Genomic DNA, 23,356 nt, shown 5'->3' with positions numbered 1-23,356 from the left:
TTTGTATACGCAGCTCTTTATTAATATAGTTATTTGTGTCATATCTTAGTTCCTCTCCTAAATCTAGAGCTTCTGGAAGGTAGTGAGAATACCTTATTTAATTTTTATATCCCCTAAATCACCCGTCTGCATTTCTTTATGGGCATTTGGAAGATGAGTTCCTCATTGATAGACTTCGGGAATGGCTTGATCCTTTGCCCCTGGTGTCACCATCTCCTATTATGGGATCCATTCAGGATATATCTATATCTACCTCAATCAGTGTCGAGAGTCTTGTAAATGCAGATGGTGCTGGGCATCAGTGGAGAGAACACAACAACAAATCAGGCATGGGTCCATACCTTCAAGAGACGCAGGGTTACATATACAAGTAGAGGTACTGAGATGCCTATAATTCATGGTCAGTGGGAGGCAATACCACAGGATAAGAACCGGCATGTGTTATGAAAGCATAAAGAGTAGCAATGGTGGAGCTCACGCCTGCTTGTTTATGCATCTGTCTTGAAGAGCTGGGTGGCATAGAATAAACCCAGAAAGAGAACATTCAAGCCAGAAGAGCCCCACAGGGACCCGGGTCTCCTTGTACCACCCAGGCTCAGGAGACTTGGTGATGTGCCCCAGACAGCTGGCTAGTGGCAGAGTAGAACCGGAAGCCGCAGCTTCTGACTCCTGGTCAACTACTGCCCCTGTCCCAGGTCTCAGAACCGAAGCAGTGCTCTCTGCCACTCCCTCCATGTACCACAAATTCAGCAACCATACGACCGTGTGCCACTGCAGAAAGCCTTTCATGAGCACAGGGCAAGAGCAAAGTAGCTGCTTAGTAAACAGGAAAGGAATGACAGGGTAGGGAGTGGCTGGGGTTACGTCTGAACCCAGTGATGGCCGCTTCAAGGTGCACCCTCAGTTCTCTGAGCGCTGGGGTAACATCACCACCATCTTCATTTTTCAGGCCAGGGGAGCCACTTTCCACCAGAGGCTGCAAATGTTATTCAATTGCTGCCACTGCCAAGTGCTTGAAGAGAGCACGTTCGTGTGCCTACGTGGGCCCAAGAGGGAAGAGACTGAGCTGGAGCGCTTACCATGCATGGGGGCCTTCAATTCCGAAGACAACCACGCAAGAGGAGACTGTGACTGTGTCTTTTGAGATAAAACAGATTTGGCCAACATAGCTTGTGCAAGGTCACAAAGCATGTGACAGAGCTGTCCCTTGTGCTGAGGATGTCCAGGTCCAGACGGATGGTGCCCCAAGGCAGTGCTCCTCTGAAGGGCCGGATCTTTTCCGCTGCCCCTGTCTGCCACCACCTTTCCCTCGGGATCTCGTGGTGCTGAAGAGCGGGTCGTGCTCCTCCCTGCCACTCCTCTGCAAACTGCCATTCTCTTACCAGCTTCCCCAGAGGCCTGCCCCTTCCCACAGCCAGCTCCTTTCTCCTTGAGACCATTTTAGCAGCAGGAAGCCATCAAGCTCCAGAAATGAAACCCTCGCGGTTTCCCCAAGCCCGTGCCGTGACATTATATCAGCGGGGAGTCAAGCGCGCTGAGTGACAGAAAGAAATCAGAGTGACAGAGCTCCCCAGGGACGCCGCAGCAGCCGCAGGATGAAGAATGGGCCGGTGCTGACAGGTGCGAGGGCGGCGGCCACGTGAGCCTGACTGACAAGCGGCTGCCTGCTCAGAAAGCACCCGTGCCCTTCACTCTCCAGCGGCCTTGAGCAAACCGTTCCCTTCCCACGAGTCAGGCCCGGCAGGCAGACAGGCCGATCAGCGGCCCCACCAGCCTTTGTTCCGTGCTTTCAGAGCTGGGGTGGGCGGTGTGGGGCAGAGTTCCTTGCCCGCTCTGCTATCTTCTCTGCGTGGCGTCCCCTCAGGAATGTTCTTTGAAACAGCGCATCCACAATCTCGCCCCTGTTCTGGCAACTTCCCTCCCGATCCTTTCTCCCTGCGACTGGGGCATTTCATCCAAAGCCCCTCTCAGGTGTGCCCTGAGAGCACGGGTCCTGCTGATTAATTCTCAGGGTCCAGCAGAGAAAGTGTTGGCTTAGGTTTGTTGAACAGACGACAGCGTGAATAAGTAAGTGGCCAGGCTCTCCCTAAGTTAGTCTTGTCGATCTGTCACTTTTCTGCTGCTGGTCCTCAGAAAAGGACCCAGGAGCGGGGAAGGTGTGGGTGAGCTTAAAACATTCTGGGAAAGGAGGACAGCAGAGGAAAGCTGATGGGTAAATCCAATCTAAGACCCCGGGACTCTAGGGTCATGACTTGAACTTGATCCTGTCAGTAGGAAGTAAGTTCCAAGAGGCAGAAATTTCTACTTGATCTTTGTGCTTCTGCTGTACACAGCACAGTGCCTGCGTGCCCAAGAAATGCTGGATGCAGTAAAATGGGAAGGAGTCTTGCATTCCCTTATTCATTCAACAAATATTTATCAAATGCCTGCTATGAGCCAGATATTCTTCTGGGTACTGGAGACAGCAGTGAACAAAAATATTCCAGTGGGAGACACAGGCAATTAATTAATTAAATTATACAGTGCGACAGATGGCGAGACGTATTAAAGAGGAGAAGAAAACAGAGCAGTAGGATGGGAAGTAGCAGGAAAGAGGCTTTTAAATTTTAGATAAAGATGATGACAGTCACTGAGGAGGTGATGTGAACCCAGACCTGAAGGAGGTGAGGAAATGAATAATGGGGTTGGGCTGGGGGGAGGCGCATTCCTGGAAGAGGCAACAGCCAGGGCCAGGAGCTGATGTTACAGTAAGGTGACCCCACGGCCTCAAGGAGGCTGATGTGGCTGGGAAGGAGGGAAGGACAGGGAGAATAGAAAAAGTGAGGCTAGAATCTGGGCAGAAGGGCAGATTGCAAAGACTTTGTCCTTTACTTTGAGTAGGGGTTGGAGGAACCAAGGCAAACTGTTTCGAAAAGAGCAGTAGCTGCTACCTAAGATTTGACAGACTGCTCAGTTTGCGTGTGAAGAATAGACTTCAAAGGGCAGAGGAAGTAGAGAGCACTGGTAAGAGACTACTGCCGGAAGCTGAGCAGTGCACGGTGATCACTCAGTTCAGGATGGTAGCAGCACAAGTGGTGAGATGTGGATGAATTACGGATGTGTTCTGGAGGGACAAGCCACAGTCTCCCGATGAACTAGACGTGGGGCGTGAAAGCAAGAGAAAAGGTAATGATGATTCTACGGTTTTGGACTGAATAAATTCAAGAGTGTAGTTGTCATTGGTTGTGATGGAGAAGAGTGCTATTTTGTAGTGAAAGGTTCAGGATATCAGTTTAGCTCCTGGTAGGTTTGAAATCTCTATTTGATTCTAAGTGGAAATGTCAAGGAGAAGGCTAAAAGGAAAACCAGGAGAAGGTGGTACTCTGAAGCCAGTGAGGAAACTGGAAGAGGATTTCACCAAATGTGTCCAATGCCACTGAGTAAAACTGCTGTTGGATGTAACCTCAGGGAGCTCCTTGGCTATCCCGACTACTGGCTTTAGTGGAGAAATGGGAATTACATACTGATGTAGAGAGACTATGGAGCCGATCAATGTAGATGAATCTTTTCATAGTTTTGCTATAAAGAACAGGAGATGAATGAGACGGTAGCTTGAGCGAGTGGGAAAAATCTAATGTATACAGGAAAATGGATGTGAAACACACAGAAGCAGAGGTGGAGCGAAAGAGACAGGGGTTGGGGCGCGTGCGTTGCTGGAACTATGCCTGTTAATCGGCCAGTAGAGGGTGGGACTGAATGCTCAAGAGGGGCAGCTGGACTTAGATCAGGACACGGAGAGCTCCCCGCTAACTATGGGAGCAAAGGTACTGGTGGGTTTGCACATGGGCGAGGCAGCTAGTGCAATGGTTAGCTGAAAATGAGGAGAGGAGGAGTAACAGACTTTAGCTGAGGTGTGGTGGAGTCTTTTAGGACCGTGGGAGGGGTAATGGAATCGGGAAACAGGTCATGCTAGACGGCACTGACGGCTCGCTTGCAACTCAGGAGAAATGATATCAAGGAGCAAGGTCTTCAAGGCAAGCTAAGCCTCTCAGAAAGAAACAAACTGCGGAAGGAAAAGGATGGATCATGGGGTTTTCTAAGGCTTGACATGCAAATATGCTTACCTTATGTGGATCATATTGCTTGAGGCTCCCACCCTCATTAAATTCAGCCAAGACATCTTTTATTTTCTTGGAGGAATCTGCAGAGACACAATTCATATGAGAAGTACTGGTGAGCAGCGAGTGTGAGGTTAGGCTAGTAAATTCTCTCTGTTCAACCATGGTTATATGGAGCAGCCCCTTATTCGTTCTCAGGACCGTATGGAGAAATGTCATCCATCCCTCTCTTCCCTTCCTCCCTCTCATTTCTTCTTCTTTTTTTGTTCATTCTCTTCTCTTTCCTGCTATCTGAACTATCTTTCTAAAAGACAACTCTGATAAAATCTTCTCCCTGTTCTGTAGAATTCCATTTCCCAAGGCAGAGCCTAACCCAATTAGCTTGGACTCAGCCTTTCATGACCTGAACTGTCCTAATCCTTTGCACCCATTCAACCTATTTTTTCAGACGCATTTCTAGAAGTATCTGAGTACACTGTAGACTCTTTCACGGCATTTCTTCTCTGTCTTATAAACTTCATTCAATTTTCAAGATACAATTCACAGGTCAATTCTTTTGTAAGATCTTGCTTTGCACTAGTCAGAGTTAATCATTCTCTCCTCTGACCCACACGTAACTTGTACAAAACTCTCTAATAGCACTTGTCATGTGATATTAAAATTATTTATTAATTTGCCTATCCTGCTCATCTTGTCCTTAAGATCTGTAACTGGCCAGTGTGTCCTTGTGTATAAAAATCAAGATCTGACATATAGCTAATGTCCAGAAAAACAATATACAGATGAGTGTACAATCTGAGTGGAAAATTTAAAAGATTTTTTAAAATGTTAATTATTTGGGATGAGCTGACAAAGTCCCACGGGTAGCTGTCCTCGGTGCTGAAAACCATTGCGCACGGAAGCAAGGCACAGTACTGCAGTTTCTTCTGGTTCTGGGAACTTGACAGCTCTATCCCCCTTTTTTCCTTTATTTTTTAAAAAATTACCTATCTTGATGGGGGAAATCTAATTATTCCTCCTGATACAAAAACATAGCCTCAGTTATGTTTCATAATTTTCTTGCGGCAGTTATATTCTGATGGCCAGGACATTCTTCTTTGGAAGTTGAGCCATCCCACCCCTCATATTTTCCCCTATATATCACATGTACATTGGAAAAGGGCAAAGAAAAACTCAGAGGGCTCCAAAAGCACTGTGGTTTACACACTTCTTTCCATAGCAAATAACTCAGAAACTACCAGACAACAGTGGTTATATCTTTTTGAAGCTTTTAGGCGAATTGAAAATTAAAAGAAGAGCATTAATAGCTGTCACAAAGAACACATCACGAGTGCACTCTGTGTAGTTACCAGCACTCTGGGCATCGGAGAAAACCAAGGATTCTAGGCCCGTGCTTCCCCTGTCTCCAAGTATTGTGAATAATTAAGAGCTTCTCGAGCTCCATTATTGCTGCTCCTTAAACGTCCAAGCACAGGGCAAAGTCACTCAAAGCTCACACAGTGTTCATTGTTGTTCAGTTCTTTGTACAGAATGGTCCTGTAGGCCTAGGGAAAGTACACATACTCATGGGCTGGGCGCTTCTCTATGGTCCTGCTGACTTGGGTTCTACCAAGTACAAGTGATAATCACTGTGGGATTGAGACACTCTGAAATCACACACACACACACACACACACACACACACAAATGCTGCTGCTGCCTAAAAATGGAAATTTCTTTCTGAAATTCAAGACAGATGTTGAAAAACTAATAGCTCAGTAAGATCCAGGCAGCAGATGCTAACAATTTGGGTTGCTTCCATTCAACTCAGAAAACACGACTGAGGGTAAGATGCTGCAGGGCATTGTTAATAGACCAGTGGGTGACACGACCTGAATAACTGCAGCATAGGTTACCCTTTACCGGGGATGCTGATCTATGCTCTCTCATGAGCTCTCCTCTACCAAACCAAATGAATTTGGTAACTACTTTTCAGTTTGTGAATGTCGGAAGGTGAAACTCAGTAAAACGAAGTGACTTTCCCAAGACCCAAAGCTCTAACTCAGGTCTAGTCTAATTCAAAAGTCTACTTTCTTTTTCTGTGAGTATTATTTAATACTGCTTACCAAATATTTGTTAACACAAAGGAAAATAACTAATGCCATGGCAGTGATAGGAAGCTCTACGAAGCACTGCATAAGTGAGAAGTAAAATGATCATCGGGTTGAGGTGGGACCAGGACTGACTACGAAGAGAGCATTTGAACTGGGGCATAGAGAATGTGTATGATTTTGAAATACTGACATGAAGTAGGAGGGTGTTCTCAGGAGGGACAGATGAACAAAGATGCCACTATCAGTGCCACAGAACATTTAGAAAAAAAATAAGAACCCAAGATTAACTTGGGGCCAGATTCACAAGGGTCTCGAACGCCAAGTTAACATCATTGATCTGAAATTGTTACAGATTTTTTGAATGATAGAATAACATAAGTAGGCCTCTGTTTTCTAAAAGATGCTCTGAAAATAGCAGGGAAGAGAGTTTAGAATTAGGCCGGAGCTCAGTGAACATCGTATGTATATTCTAATTATTCTGCAAGCAGAGAGATTATTTAGAAAAAAAATCCTACATTTTAGAATCTATTTTGATGGGAGTTTTTCAGCTTAGCCAAAATGTCCAGATTGTAAAAAATGCAAATTTGAGAACACGGGTACCATGGTATGGCTTCCTCAAGAATAAAGTCAGCATTTTGACTGAGAACCAAGGGATTGATTTCAATAAAATGTATACTTTGATATTATCATCACATTTTTGAGATTCCACTGTTCATCCTAGCAGAAATACTTCTGTCATATATTCACATTTATCAGAGTTTTAAAAGAAAAAAGTGAAAACATTTAAGATAGCTGATTAATAGCCTAAGATTAGATGCAAACAAAGCAAAACAAAACAATCCATGAGACTTCTAATTCAGGAGTGTTCAGGGTATTCCTCATCGCATAGTTACTTTAATTTTGTGGGGTTTTGTAGTTCACCGTGTCAACACCCCTTTTGAAAAGGAAAACAGCATGATTCTCAAATTTGTGACACACGACTTTCCCCTTGAGTGTCCTCCGATTTCTTTATGGCACTTTTCGTCTCAGGATTTCTGGGTTGGGTCACTCTGTCCATGAGGAGTGAGTAGGTGTGGTGCACGACTAATCTGTTTCGGCGAGCACTGCTCCGTTCTGCTCCCCCTTAAGACAACCAAGGATAAAGGACTCCTTGGGAACACTCTTTGAGCTCCCTGCAGGTCCCATCAATTGGCCCAACAGTGGCAGTGCAGGAGGGAACTCTTCTGTCAAAGCCTGTACGGAACGTCACCACCAGGTTCAGAGGACATGAGTTCCATTTCTGAGAATACAAAAGAGTGCCATGCCCACAGTTCCTTGTAACAACTCATATGTTGTTGTGTGTTTGCCATATAAGGCATTTTCTTAGTAGACTTCACATTTTATTTAAATCTTCTAATGCAACAATTACCCCTATTCTAGAGAAGAGGAAACTGAGATTTATGGAGTTGAATTGATTCCACCGAGGTTGCACAGCTAGTGAGCGAATCTCTCTTTTAACATATCTGGATAATATAATGTGGCCATAAGAGTCACTGGGTATGAACACACTGGTAAGTCAGAAGATAAGACCCCGCCCCTATCACGGTGGCTCTCGAATCTGGACGTAATTTGGAATCACGAGAGAAACTCTGCAAGCTGAAACCTAGCGCCCTCCATTAAGTCAGCATCTATTGGAAAACACAGGAAATAATATATTTTAAAGCTTCCCAAGAGAGTCAAGTGTGCAGTCAAGGTTGAAGATGTGATTTTATTCTTGTAAGTGAAGACTTTTAAGAAGCAGCTTGATTTGTTGGATAATTATTACAAAAAATCAGAAAGATTTTACTCTTGCAAATCTATGGTAGACATTCTCTACTGTTTAAGTGAACACACAAAAGAACTCCACCCAACAGATCAAGATACTCAGCTGTTGGCAAAGCAGGATACATGCTGCATCAACCTAGGCTGGCCAGATCACTCTTTTCTGTAATCAAGGTTATAGTGATAACAACTGACCTAAGGAGGTTTGAATACAAAACTATTCCTCTATGCTTTATGTGCCAAGAATTCTAGGTCCTAAAGCAAATAGTCATTTTTAGGGTTTGAGAAAATACAAAGCCTTTAAAGGAAAAAGTGAGGCTTTTTACTCATAGATACCTTTGCTGCCAAATTGGTGTGAGACAGGGATTCCTCCCTGGGAACAAACAGACAGACCAGAGACTTCCGTTTGCAGCCAAACATCAGCTCTGCTGCCTGGACCAAGACCCAACATTTTTGTCTTTTAGTGAAGAACACGATATTTAAGTGCTAGACCATTAAACTGTTCAACATGAAAATAATCATGAATCAATATTTTAAAAATCAGATCTGAAAAACTACGCATGAGAGTGACATTCTAAGGTGCATACCTCTTCCTCCTTACTGTTATCTAGGAACTTCTTGGACAGTAACACGCATGCGAATTGCATGGCTTCTGGGAAAATGCAGATCTTGACTCAGTGGATCTGAGCCAAAGCCTGAGATTCTGCATCTTGACAAGATTCCAGATGATGCTCATCCCATCCAGCCGGGCCCTCACTTTCGGAGAACAAGACCCGAGCAGTGACGCTGTGTGTGTGGGACCGACTGTGGAGACCCGCCTGCAAAGATGCCGGGAATAGGGGAACATATTCCAAAGACTGGTGAGACTATAAGTTACTTTCCACCATGGGCAGTGAGGGGCATGAAGAAACAGACAGAAGAGGGGAGAAAAGATGGCACATGAGGGGAAAAGAAAAACCCTGAAGTTTTCTTCTTCCAATGAAAGCTGAGATACAAATACACTTTCTAATTATTCTAAAGAGTCAAGAACCCAGTGAGTTGCACAAAAACTAGAGCAGCACCTTCTGCAGGTCCTGGAGGAGGAAATGATGTCACAACAGGAGCACCGCAATGGGAAGCCTACTTCTCCAGCCAGGAGGAGTCGGGCCTGAAGCAGGATATGGAAGCCCGTGTGAGAAGCTCAGCTCCATAAGCACCGGCTCACTTCTCCACACACCTCCTCCCGGCTCACTCCTTCCCACTCACCATTAGTCCTCAGCACACAGCCCAGTGCCTGGCATAAAATGGATGCTCAACATTCAGACAACAAGGGCTAGAAAAGGGTCCTTTTATCACACCTGTCCTACATGTCCTGTATGTGCAGGGACACAGCAGGAAAAGGTACGCCAGGGGTTCTCAACCTTGGTTGCCTGTTGGGAACTTCTGGGAAGCTTTAAAGGACACCAAGGCCTGGGTCCCATGCCTACAGATTGGGATTAAACAAATGGTCCAAACTGGGCACAGTGGTGCATGCCTTTGTCTCAGCACTCGGAAGGCTGAGGCAGGAAGATTGCCACGAGTTCAAGGCCAGCCTGAGCTACATAGTGAGCCCAAGGCCAGCCTGGATTACATAGGAAGACCCTGTCTCAAAACCCCCAAAATAAATAAATTAGTAGTCCAGGGTCTGTGGTCATGGCACCACAAATGGATCACTGAGGCAGATCAAGCTAAGTGTGTGTGTGTGGCGGGGAGGGGGCAGCCTGTGGAACTCGTGGCTCTGCTACGGATGTTACATAAAAAAATAAAAGGAAAAGACTTTACACAGGAAGCAAAGGGAATTTTGGCTGAGGTAAGAAAATCCTGCTTAGGATACTGAACTTTTTGGATGCATCATAAGTGAACTGAACTATGAGTATGGCTTATTTGTGTAAGTAAAATTTGCATTATGAGCAAAATTTCCCACCCTTTCTTGAAGTAATTTGGCCTTATTGGTCACATTTCAAGAGAGAGTGGAGGAACAGATCAGACAACCTGTACCATCTTCCCGCTGGAAGTATGGCCCCCGGACCAGGGGCGCCTGCGTCATCCAGCACGGCGGGCAGCTAGGGCTGCCTTAGATTGCGATGAATTCTCACAGCTGGAAGAGATCTGAACTCTCATCAGTTTCCTTTCCTACCTCTTTTACAAGTGACTGTCCTCCAACCAGAAGCCCACGGGCACGCAGAATTTCAGTGGTAGAAGATACCTTTTTGTTCAACGTGCTGAAATCAGCCTATTCCAGATGTACCGGTTTAGAATTTGCACTGAAACTCTCCAGAAGATGCATGCAGCAAGCTTTGAGAACGATCGTTCCATAGATATTTCTCCCTGTCCTCGATAGGTTTCAATTCTAAACTACTTATATCTTAGAGTCAGAAACTGTCTCCTTTTTCTTTTTTTTCCGTTCCCTTCCCCTCTTCAACCCCTTTCTCCCTCTTTATTTACAAAGCTTTGCTTGCATTTTTTCTTTCTACTCCTTTTTTGTCTCTTCTTTCCTTTCCTCTCCCCTCTCCCTTATTCTCTAGCTCATGTGAATATTTTCTTCCCTTTCCCCAATATCTATTTACATTTTGGTCCTTATTTACACTTTTGGTTTCTCACACTAGCGAAACCATGTGATATTTGAACATGTGTTTCTGATTTTTTTTTTTTTTACTTCAGAGTACGGTCTCAAGCTGCATCCACTCAGGTAGAAATGTCTCAAGCTTGTCTTTCTTTATGGCAGAGTAGTGCTCCATTGTATAAAAAACCCACATCTTTGCTATCCATTCATCAGTTGATGAGAATTTGGGTTGTTCCCAAGATACGGCTATCACAAACTGTGCCACTACAAACGCGTGTGCACAGATATCACTGTGGTGTGATGCTGTTAATTCTTCTGGGGAATACCAAGAAGGGGAATATCTGGGTCAAATGGAACCCCCAGTTTTATCATTCTGAGGAATCTCCGCACTGATTCCCACACTGGTTGCCGCGGTCTAGTCTTCCACCAGCCGTGGAGAGGGCGTTCCATTTTCCCCACAGCCAGGCCAGCATTTGTTATTGGTTGTTTTCTTGATAACAGCCATTCTTTCTAGGGTGAGATGGAATCTCAGTGTTGCTTTAATTTTTCATTTCTCCGATGATCAGTCATATTGAACATTTTTTCATGTATTTATTTGCCATTTCTATTTCTTCATCTCTATTTCTGAGAAGTGTCTATTCATTTCAGATGCCCATTTCTGAATTGGGGCTTTAAATTTGGGTGGTCTGAAGAAGGGTATCAGGAAGTGGAAAGATATCCCTTGTTCTTGGGTAGGAAGAACCAATTTAGTGAAAATGGCCATACTTCCAAAATTCTAATGCAGTCAGAATTAGAGAAGACAATCCTAACATTCATTCGGAACCAGAAGAGATCTACAATAGCACAAGAAATTCTGGGAAACAAAGGTGAAGCCAAACACATCACAATCCCTGACTTGAAATTATTCCGCAAAGCTAGTGTGATAAAGACAGCATGGTACTGGCGAAAAAACAGACCTGAGGATCAACGGAACAGATTGGAAGATGCAGAAACAGCTTTAAACATACTCAGCCACCTTATCTTCGACAAAGGAGCCAAACCCTTTCACTAGAAGAAAGGTAGCCTCTTTAATACGTTGTGCAGAATAACTGGCTTCCCACAAGCCGAAGTTTAAAGCTAGAAACATATCTTTCACTATGTGAATCCTTTGACAAATCAACAATGATGAAAAATACTACCCTTGGCTCCAGTACATAGCAAGGATTGTCAGGAGGAGGCTCAGCAGGGGCCGCATCTTGGAGGTGGAAATGAAACCTGTTCAAACCCAGAAATTAAGTGTTGGAAGGGCTGATGAAGGTCCCAGGGTCATCCAGACAGACCCTGCTCTTATCTCCCCTCTAGAATCTCAGCAGCTCGGCCCACACAGTGGGAAAGGAAACTCAGTTGCTATTAAGCCAATCCTTTCCCACCTTGGGAAGGTTTGAGGACCAGCCGTGACTGTATGTCATACTTTTCACTGATGACTTCCTATGACTTCCTTCCATCAGCGCTAGAGCTATCTCTCGAAGCCATTCATTTACCACCTCTGCTTCCCAACAGCACTGAGCTATTTTAATTCACCAAGTCTTTCCCTTCCCTCCCCCAGCAAATGCACACGCTGTCTTTAGTTTTCCATAGTCAGGCCGTGCAGGTCTACACTGTGCCAGCAGCACTTCTCAGACAAGTTCTCATTTGTCTGTATCCATTGTAAACTACAGTTCCCAGAAATCAATTTGGCACTCCAGAGAGGTCTGATTCAGATAGGAAGGAAGGTGGACATCTGTCTGTTTGTCCCACTGGACGCTGTGAGTTTGTTAATGGAGCCTAAGCGTGCAATCACCAGTTTGGTTAAACAAAAATAGTTTAAGTGTGTCCAAGAGAAATCTGTGCAACCATGAAAAGCCATGGTTCTGGAGAGTACTGAATGATGTGGAGTGATGATGTATCTGAAAGATGGTGACTGTCCATTTTTTCCTCCCCCTTGTGAGCTACTCCCTGACATGGGGGGTCCATTCCTCCAGTTCACTGAATTTATGTCAGGCTGGGGACTGTTTTAACTCAGGGAATGTGAAAAGAGTTTTGTTCTAGGATCTCTGAACCTGGTGTTTAAAAGGCCTGACAGTGCTGCTTCTGATTTTATGCCCTTGGGGCTGTGACAGCCATGTGGGAAGTCCAGGCTTGAGAAAGACCACATGGAGAAGCCCTGGAAGATGGGAAAGTACTTGGAGAGAGAGGAAGGAGGTTTCGCGGAAGAATACCGAGGTACCACTGTGTGATGATGGTCTAGTCTGCTGGCCTTTGAGGTATCTTACCTGAAGCCCCTTATTCTTACATTTATACACAGACATGCTAGTAGTTGCTATCCCTGGGGAATGGGATTATAGACAGCTTTAAATTTCATCTTTCTGTTTTTCAAAAAATTTACTTGGCTTTTATTTTATAATAAAAATGTCTTACTACCACATGAGCTTTTTGGACAAGCACTTTACACTGTGAATTCACAAATTCACATGAAGCTTCCTGTCAGCTACAGCCATATATACATATATATATATATATATAATTATAAGTGTGCATATAAAATAAATATCTCCAGTTGTAAGATGGTTTCTCCACTGCAGATGACACCGGACGAGGTGCAGAATTATGCTTCAGAAATGGAGCCTCTCTTTCCAAGGACTCCACTGGAATGTTCTCCACTCTCGGGCTGTATACTTCATTATTTCACTATTGTAAAACCCCTGCTTATGTGGTTATCGAAGAGTGGTTGCTATGGCAATGCAATCCCACTGAATACCAGAATGCATCTAAAATTGGTAGAAATGACTTTTTCAGGGTTTCCTCTGAGGATTAATTATTTTCCAAGAATTCTCTTTCTCTCTCCTCTCCTGTTAGAATGACAGTACCAGAGCACCCTGTCTGGTCCTGGAGTGTGGGTGGTGTGAGGAAGGGTCCGAGAAGGTCAACAGGACCAAGATGATGGCAGAAGGAAAGTTCCAGCCGGTGAGGAGCCACTCTCTCCTGATGCTCCGGTTTCTTTCACCCCTCGCTCCTTACCTCTTCCCCCACCTGGGCTGTTCTTAGGTTGCCCCTCTGATTTTTCTTCTGGGTCTTTTTTTCCTTTCAATGCTGGAGATTGAACCCTGGGACTTTGCACTGAGCTACACCTCTAGCCCTTTCAAAACAAGTTTAAAATTTTGAGACAGTCTTGTGAAGTCTCTAAGTTGCCCAGGCTAAGCTCAAACTTGTGACCCTCCTGCCTTGGCCTCCCAGAATGCCGGGGTTACGGGCCTAGGCCCCACACCTGGATCTCTGTATTCACTTTCCTTCCCTGAACTCCAGTTTAGGGCACTCTTTAAGCCACATTCTTCATCCTCTTCTTTTTAGCCCTAATATTCCGGATCTCTGACCTCATTCTTGTTTCTTGTTTTCTTTCCCTGTCATTTCCACACATGATCCCCAAGTCAGAGCTGTAGTGTCACCCCTCTCTATACACCAGATAGCTCACCTAGAAAGCAGGATCCTGGGGCCCAGCTCCCACACGGCTTTCTGACTCTTCTTCCAACTTCCCCACCTCCCACTCCCCATTTCTCAGCACCCGGCCTGCTGTGACATCATCACCTGAGTCCTGCTCTCTCCCCCAAGAGGCCTTGGACCCACTGGGAACTGTACTTCATTTCTCACAGTTCCCTGGAGACTGGCACACATGAATATGTAAGCGGAATCATCACCATCTCAAAGTCAGCACCCCTGACTATCTCCACCAGCCCTGTGTCCTACTGCTGCTACTTTCCAGGCCTTCTGTCCTAGAGATATCTTTGGTGGCTTCCTTTTGTTTCATAAGTTCCAGTGACACTCCTACTGCAATCTCCCACAGGTTGGTGTTTATTCTTACCACAGTCCCCATCCTGGCCTTGTCCTTTAGCTCAGGCTGGGCTTCATCTAATGTATTCTGCCCGACTCCCTGCCCTGGCAGCTCCCCCGTCCGGGTCTCACTGCACACAGCCTCCAGATTCCCAGTTCTGTACCCTGCACCTTGGTCCTGGCCATGCAGGGCCAAGGGTCCTACTCTCTCCATATCTCCTTACACGCCCTCCTTATCCTCCTGTGCTTATTCTTTCCCTCCAGCCCAGACTGCCAATTTCCATCCTCCACACACTCCTTCTCTCTCAGCCCCTCTGTTTTGGCTCCATGGTCTCCTTTACCATCTATTACCTACATTTCGAACCTCTTTCCACCTTCAAGTCCACTCTGCTGACTCCCCTCCTGTTGTGGATCCAGGTGTGGACTCCACATTCATAGGATAAAGTCCCAATGCCTGGGACCTCCAGATGAGACCATACATAGAGCTGCTGGAGACTCATTCAGTAAAATGAGGTCACACAGGAGTAGGGCAGATCTGATCCAATGACTTGTCCTTATCAAAAGCGGAAATTTGGACCCAGAGACACGCAAGCAGGGAGAACACCTATGAAGAGACTCAGGAGAGTATGTCTGTGTACAAGCTGAGGAGATAGCCTGGATGGGCCCTTTCCCCACAGCCTGCAGAAGAACCTGTCTTGCCAACTGCCTAAGTTGGGACTTCTAACCTCTGCGCTTTGAGATGGTGCATTTCTGCTGTGCTGAAGGCACGTACAGCTGCTGGCACCGGTTTTACCTGTCCTATAATTCTCTCCCTTTAGCTCTATGAGGGCCATTTCCTTCTGCCTCGGAGCTGTTGTTCTCTTGCATCACCAACACATTTCCTGCTTGCTAACAAGACTCTGATCCCTCTCAGGTAGGCCTTTTCTTGGGGCTTCTTTTCCATCCCTGACGGGACCTGGTACTTTGCTGACCTAAAGAGCAGGTTGAATTGAATCGTATTTGCCCTGGAGAGTGATTCCTTGCTTCCTGTCAGAACCTTGCAGGGGTTTTCTAGGCCCATCTAGGTTGGACAAGAGAGCACCAGCCCAGAGTACCAGGAAGGGGCTGACTAGTGATGCTAGGGGATCCTGCTGGCCTTGGGAGGTGTGGAGGCAAAGGAAGCCAGCCCTAGATGGGACTACAGGGTGACGAGGCCTAGTCTAACCTTCCTGCTGCTCAGAAGAGGATGAGAGGCCCAGGGCTGTCACAGCACAGAGAGCAAGAGCTGCAGAGAGTGTGGCATTTGGGCTCAGTCCCTTGAGTCCCTGACCAATGCCGTACAGAAAGAGCTGCTGGCCTTGGGGGAGGGGCAGGGGTAGTCAGAGGGCAGTCAGAGGCTTTGGGGCAGGCGAGCTCTGCACCAGAGGCCTGGTATGATTTACCACAGAGCCAGCATAGTAACCAGAAGGGAGAGGTGATTAGGATGAGGGCACCCTGCAAGACACAGAGCTCGGAAGACAGGCAGCGCCATGCTGCGGTAAGTGACGGTCACTCCGCAGGCTCAGGGCACAGTGCTCAGACAGGTTTCTGCCTCCGCCCCAGAAGACTCCTGTCATTAGTCAGGAACAGGAGTAGCCTTTGCGGGGCACAGCAGTGTGCTGAAAAAATACAGCGAAGGCTTAAATTAAAAAAATATATTCTTACTGTTAGAGATACAGTGCCGTTAACCTCCCTTGAGATGTCCCTTCTCCCTTCGAACCTGCGTGTCTCAATTCCCGCCCCTTTCTGAAGCAGTTCTGGAAGTCCTGTTCAGGAGCGTCTTCAGTAACACTGCTGAGGCTGCCTCCGTGTCCCGAATCAGTTCCCGTCTTTACCTTTCACGGCCATGCTGACTTTGGGAAGAGCCAGAAGCTGCGTGATGCACATTTGGTGAAGAAGGTGGACACAGTGGAAGGTTTTTGAGTCCGCTCTCTGTTGGATGGCACTCAGCAGCTGCCCTCACTGTGTTCTTTATCACGCGCCACAAAGACCCTCAGGAGAGAGGACTCACTTCAGGAAGGGGCACAGATGATGACATAAGCGTTTGAAGCAAGGGAATTTTGAGAGAGAGTAACAGCAATTTGTCCTTTTTACTGTAATACAGTTTTTTTCATTCAGATTTGGACCCTATGTTTTGGTTCCCTCAGTGTAAGTGTGAACCTCTTTACTACTATGACTCCAGGCATTGAGATGGTTCCTGAGCAACAGGAATCAGACACCAAAGCCCCAAATGAAAGCTCAGGCCTTTCCAGAATGATCTCGAGACACACACGAGAGTTCAGTCTCTGGAAAAAGGCTTTGTGTCCAAATGCAAGGCTGTGTTAAAATCAGCATGGTAACTGTGCAACCTGCAGCCCTTCAAAATTATGCTATAGAGAGATTTGATCGACCTGAGACAATACTTAAGATACCATGTCAGGTGGAAAAGGCAAGCTTAGAAAGAAAAGGAAATACAGTTAGAGGAAATGTAGGTAGAATTGAACCATTCAAAGCAGTATGCACGGGAGGGGAGTGCTTGAGAATGCTCACGGAGTTTCCCTGGGATTTTTAACCTGCTCTATTTTCTTCCGTGCATTTTCCAAATTCTAGAGCTCAGAGGTAATTGCATTTTTGTGTCAAAGACATTAATTCTGGAAGTCTGTCAGGCCTGACCTTGTTCTCTGTGGCTTTGCAATGATTATACTGCTCTGTTCTGCTCTTTGTAGATAAGAAGGACGCTCATCCCGCCTCTGTCAAGCCATCTACTTACATTCCGAGTATTTCTGGAGTTGGTCAAATTCTTCTGGCGTGAGAGAAATCCATCGTTCTTCACTCATCTTTAAAACTGGATGTAAGCGTCTTGAGGCCAGCGATGGAGTTTTGTTCAGCAGAGTGAAGCCCAGGCCTGGCCCACGGCCTGGCTCATTGCAGGTGGGCAATGGATATGCCCTTCCGGAGACTTCTTGGGGACTAACGGGTCTATGGCAGCAGTGGGCACATTGGGGCAGCTGAGAGAAGGCCCCTGCTACTCCTCTCGGACATCCTCCTGCTGCAGTCAAGGCAAATTCAGAATCCTGGTTCTCCTAGGGAGAAGCAGAAAGGCCACTGTAAATGAGAAAGTCAGAATACAGAGCCAGCCCCCATACGTTCTGTGTGGAAAGACCCAGAGAGCGCAAGACTTTGGTGGTTTTCAAGGCAGCCATCTCTCTTCAGGGAGCTCTGAAGAGGGCGCGGAGGCCAGACCGGCAAACTCCAGTCTGTTGTCTATCTAGGGATGAGAGCCTGGAGGCAAACTGTGCCTTGTTTTACTTGTAAGCTCTGGGGAAGATCAAATATCTCAGTAAGCAGTGTCGTTAGGGACACCTGGGGCATGCTGTGGAATGAAAAGCTCCCTGTGGGAGCAGTGGCCTCTGAGGAGTGGTTGACAAGCTGAGCCATTCTGTCCCACAGATTTCTACACCGAACCGTTATGGCCTCCTTCCTTCCTCTGCTGGGCCGCTGGGAAATTCAAATAACCCCAAGGCTGCCTAACACCTAGTGACTGAAGCAATTCCTAACCCTGACAAAGCCATAAAAAAGGGGTTAGAGGGAAATAGGAGCCCAGAGAGGAAGGAACCCACACAAACACCAAGCGTATTCTCCTCTGATCCTCTCTTAGCACTGTGGAGTTCAGCCAGTCCCGTGGGTTATAGCATTAATGTAGTGGTCAGGACCAGCATTAAGAAACACAAAATAGAGTGGAGTAGAATGGAATGGAGCCACATCTCCCACACTAAGCCTGTAGTTATGCATAGATGGGCACACTCGTCATAATGAGGAGTGTACTTATTCCGGTTAGTGATGTTTTAAAAAGGTTGGAAACCATCAACCTAAAAGGGAGGAAAACACAGGCTGCAGTGTTAGTAAAGGCCAAGCCCAGTTTGAATAAAAGAAAATCCACCCTTGGGACCAACTGCAAGGGAAGGCTGGGGAGCCTGGCACACTGGTGCAGTGCTGGCTGGGGGTACCATGGACAGGAGGAGGCGGAGAACCCTCTGCACAAGCGTGTGGTCTGGGTTGAACTAGAGCTGAGGAAGATGCTGGAAGGAGAGAGGTGCTAACTCTTTTTTTTTGTTTTTTTTGAGGCAGGGTCTCACTATGTAGCCCAGGATGGTCTTGAACTCACAGCGATTCTCCTGCCTCAGCATCCCAAGTGCTGGGATTACAGGTGTGCCCCACCACGCCCGGCTGGAGGGGTGCTAACTCTTAAGGGAGGACAGTAGGAGGGAGGGCACGGGAAGTGGGTGATGCCTGCTTCACTGCGAGTGTTTGGGTACTAATTTCTCTCTTCTCCTTTTTTTCCCTTTCAACATTTATCATTTCCAGTTTTTCCCTTCACCAGCAGACTGGATTCCACTCCTCAGTACCCACTGCGCTCCTCAGTACTCATCCCCAGCCCTTTAAAAGTTTTGAGTCAGAGTCTCACAAAGTTGCAATCCTCCCCTCTACGCCTCCTGAGTATCTGAGATTACGGATCTGCCTATTCCACTCCTGCTCTTGTTAGAGTTACTGGTTCCAAGCCCCACAGGCACCTTTCAGCACTTCCTTTCTTTGTCTGCTCTGCTGCAGCCTCTGGCATGGCAGAAAACTCACACCGTGAACCTTGCTTGCCTTTTGAGTGCTCCCCTCCTCCGGCCTCTCCTTGCGCCATCTCAAAATTCTGGTGTTTCCAAAACCCATCCTCAGCCCTCTCCTCACTCTATCAGTCTCCCTGGAGGACCCCACGCACCCCGCAGCTTCAGTGATTCTGCAGCACTGGGCTCTCTCCTGATCTCGATCGCAACATATGGATCTTCGGATCCTCCAGCAGCTTGGGATAAGTCTACTGTGTACTGCAACTCCACGGCCTGTCCCGGCCTGCACCGCCTTCACACCGTGGTCATTTCCCCGGAGGCTCAGCCTAAGCTCCTCCCCGCCCTCTCCTGCCTGCTTTGGGGCCGTCCACTGTGTCCTCCCTCCTTGCCCTTCACTGCCCTTTCCGCCACTCAGACCCTCATCACCTCCTGCCTGGCCTCTGATGACAGCCTCCTTCTGGTCTCTCTGCCTTTGTCTTTCTCTGCTCTCCTTGGTCTGCTCTGTAGATCGCCAACCAGATCACATCGCTTCTAGCAATAGAATTCTTCAGTGCTTTCTATCGCTTATAGAATAAGACACAATCTTCCTTTCACAATACACAGAGCTCTTGATGCTTTGGTGCCTGATTATCAGTTCAGTCCAAAAGCAAAGGATGTCCTTCAGAAACATTTCTTATCACATCCCGGACTGCAACATTACAGCTGCTATTACCACGGCTACTGTCCCTTCGTGCACACTCATCTTATGCTGTCCCATAAGTTTTACACAACCATCTAATTGAATCCTCATCACAACAGGTGCAGTAAGTACAGTTATGCACTGCCTAATGGCATTTTGGTTGACAACACATCGCTATGCACCAGTGGCCCCATAAGATTACAACGGAGCTGGAACATTCCTATGGCCCTGTGACTATCTGGTTATCGTAATGTCATACCTTAACCGATGACTCACATGCATGTGGCAAGGCTTGGGTGAACAAAATTACTGCGCTGCCAGTCTTATAAAAGTACACACATACAATTACATACAGACAAACTACTTGGTAATGATAACTGGCAGCATTGCTATTGGCTCATGGATTTACCATACTGTTGATCATTATTTTAGAGTATTCTACTTGTTAAAAAAGCTTACTGTAAAACAGTAGGACAGCCTATGCTGGCAGCAGCTGCATACATCCTGTGTCTGCCACATTTGTCGACTGCCACGCAGGTGACTGACCTCCAAAATCTCAGTTTGTGAAACAGCAGGATGCCTACACCGACAAAACTGACACTGCAGTCCCCAGAACGTAACCCCACTGTGAAAGGACGCATGACGGTGTTGCTGTCTCTGCTTTGCAGGTGAGGGAAATGAGGCTAGGTGTTCAGTAAATATAGTGCTTTTGTTTAAGAATGATTCTGTGGCATAATTATTCGGCACTTCAGAAAGCACAGAGTTTGAGGAGGATCCGGGGAGACGCTGTGTAACAGAACAGTGCTAACGTCAGAGCCAGAAGACAGAAAATTTGAATCTGGGCTCTGCCCCTTTATCAGGTCTTTGACCCGAGACATCTTTCTCATATCGTGAACTTTTTTCCTCTTATAAAGGAAGATACGCGTGAAAAAGTTCACTGGGTTAGTATCGGCATTGAGTTAGCACTTGCTAAAACCAAAAGCTCAAAACCCCACCTGCCACCATGCTTATCTCTATGAACGACTGCTGTTGTTAGTAGCAGCAGAGCATACACAATTAGCCGAGAGCAGCTGAGAGAAAGATCTACGATGTGCCTTGGATTTGTGAGCCTGAGTTCATCCCACTCCAGGTTGCTGGAATTTGTAATTACTCGCTGAGCTTTTCCACTAGTTTTAGCATCCACAGATGATTCTTGGCTGGACTGATTCCTGCTGCAACAGCGATTTTCCGACTTTCATCATTCCTTCTATATTTACTAGTTGGGAGTCTACTATAAGGGTGTTATCCTTTCTTTATGTCAGGATACATATAAAATTTCTTTATGTTAGTACATATCTACTATAAAAATATAATAAAACATTCATCAAAATGAATTGCATATAAACAATAAATATTTATATAAATAATACATGCGATAAAATGTGGTGAATGGTTAAATTTTAAAAATTATTATGTAAGAGTCATTAACCCCCCCAAAAAATATTCCTCTTCCCTTCAAACACATGTGCCCCATGTCCTTAGCAACCTGTCTTTTATTGTAATAGCTTAAGAAAATTTGAACGTTACACCCCTTGTAAGTATATATAACAGAATACTGTGCTATATTCCTAGATTGTTATTTTTTTCAGTGGACTGTAATCCTTGCTACTCACATTTGTTCAGATTCTCAGATTGTCTCCCAAGTGACTTGTCTATTTATTTATTTTTTCCAGTGTAGGGCAGTGGTGACAACCCTGTGGCAATGAGTGCTGCGGGGAGCTGTTTTCTATCATTTCAAGCTCTAAAAGGTTCGCCATCGTGGGTAGAGGGCATTGAACCCAGGGCCTTATCACCGAGCTACATTTCCAGCCTTTTAAAAACTTTTACCACGAGACAAGGCTTTGTTAGGTCACTAGTGGTCCAGTCTGGGCTTGAGCCTCTCAAGTCCTCTCTTACCCTCCTAGAATGTGTGTGTGTGTGTGTGTGTGTGTGTGTGTGTTTTTAAAGAAGTAAGAAAAATATGAGAAAAGGAAAACATGGAAACAAAGTCTATGTAAATAGGTGAGAGGGAAGGGGGTGAAGGGAGGGCAGGGGAATGGGGAAAAAATGAGAACCAAGACCTGTCATGTAAAGGTACAAGATCCCAATGATGAATGTAACTGTACTGTGCACTTAAAAAGTACCAATAAACTCAATGGAGAAAAAAAAGAAAGAAAAAAAATATTCCCTACATTCTTTGAGCACATCCTTAATTTCTGGGACAACAAATGTTTTACAATCATCTTGTACTTTGCCTGCCTTGAAATTGATCTTTCTTCCATGGGGTCCTGACTCCTTTTAGTGGAGAATGCTGTTTGAAGTGAAGGTTTGGACACAGGTGTGTTGCGTTACTGGGGTTTGTCATTCCTCCTAGGTCTTATCAGAGACAGAGCCAGGAAATACATGCACACATGCTACCTATGTATCTAGAACCAACTCCATCCTGACAAACATTTAGCATTCTCCTTGTTCCATATATATATATATATTTTTTTTTTTGGTACCGGGGATCAAACTCGGATCCTTCCACTTGCAAGGCAGGCCACCGAACCACTGAGCTAAATCCCCGCCCCCCTTGTTCCATATTTTAAAACTCTCTTCTCCAACACACGTTGTGGCCCTCATCTACAATGTACTTATCTGCTCAACCTTAAAATTCACAGAAAGTCATTTCAGAATTGCTGGACACAGAATGTCTCTGTGGTCACAATTTGTTTACGGCCCTTTTGTTTTCTGCCAGCCTCTTCTCTTCCGAATCCTGCTTTCCAAAGATGCTCACATCAGCTCTTTCCATCGCTCTCTGTCTTTCGTTTGAGGGCATTTTCTAGAATTCTTTTTTCGTATGGATGCAAAGGTCAGAACTATATAAAAAGATACTCAAGAGAAGCATTACTCCTTCTGCCTTGTTCTCATCTTCTCCTTTCCATCTTGTGCCCACCTGCCCTGGAGTTCCCAGTTTATCCTTCCTGCACTTATTTTTGCAAATGAATGGAAACATGGGTATCTTATTCTCCGCTCCCTTCTTTCTCACGCATTGCAGATAGCACGTTACAGGTTGTTGCTTGCACACTGTTTTTTCACTTACCAATGTATGCTATGAATCACTCTGTGTCTATTCATAGAGACTTCCTTCATTTAGGATCAAGTGTGACGCCGATGCTTCCCTGCTGAAGACCTCTCTCAGGCCTCTGCTGGCTTCCAGGATAAAGGACCAGCAGCTCACACAGTTCCTAGGGGCCCTTTATCCCCGGTCCTAGCCCACCCTCCCATCCTCATCCCAGGGTCCTCTTTCCCCACTCGCTCCACATTCCAGCTGAATTGATCTTCTTCCTACTTCCAGCACTAGCAAAATGCTGGGCACGTAGTAAGACTGCCCAGAAATGAGTGAATGGACATTTAACAGACAGGCCCTGTCTTTAATGTACCCGGAATGCCCCTCAGTACCTCCTTCCCGTGACAAGCCGCTGTGAGATGTCTGGTTCCAGATAAAAAGGTCCCTTTGCCGTCTCAGCTGTGTCCCATGCAACTCTGTATGTTACGGTGGCGGTGGAGGGTCTGTGTGGGAGAAGGACACCCGAGTAATTCATGAACAGCCAAGCCAAGAGAAGCCTGGGGCCGGTGTGCACAGGGCATTG

The 23,356-nt window shown here is 46.0% G+C and overlaps 1 protein-coding gene across 3 annotated transcripts in view; it reads right to left on the bottom strand.

Moving 5' to 3' along the window:
* The window catches only part of Dgkg (diacylglycerol kinase gamma), a 179,116-nt gene that overhangs the window by 128,732 nt on the left and 27,028 nt on the right, over positions 1 to 23,356 (bottom strand). For 2 of the 3 annotated variants that reach the window (XM_010624203.3, XM_033762586.1), the window contains exons 2-3: positions 17,182 to 17,494; positions 4,104 to 4,180 (exon numbers count right to left, since the gene is read on the bottom strand). In XM_010624203.3, coding sequence (XP_010622505.1) covers positions 4,104 to 4,180; positions 17,182 to 17,248 — 144 coding nt within the window. In that variant the 5' untranslated portion in view covers positions 17,249 to 17,494. Of the gene's footprint in view, positions 1 to 4,103; positions 4,181 to 17,181; positions 17,495 to 23,356 lie in introns of those variants that run through there. The other variant, XM_033762585.1, reaches the window with a different exon arrangement.

Source organism: Fukomys damarensis, unplaced genomic scaffold (assembly GCF_012274545.1).
Source record: "Fukomys damarensis isolate Sample0158 unplaced genomic scaffold, DMR_v1.0_HiC HiC_scaffold_12, whole genome shotgun sequence".
Classification (NCBI taxonomy): Eukaryota; Metazoa; Chordata; class Mammalia; order Rodentia; family Bathyergidae; genus Fukomys; species Fukomys damarensis.
The sequence above is the reverse complement of the archived record's forward strand: the minus strand, read 5'-3'. Positions and strand labels throughout refer to the sequence as shown.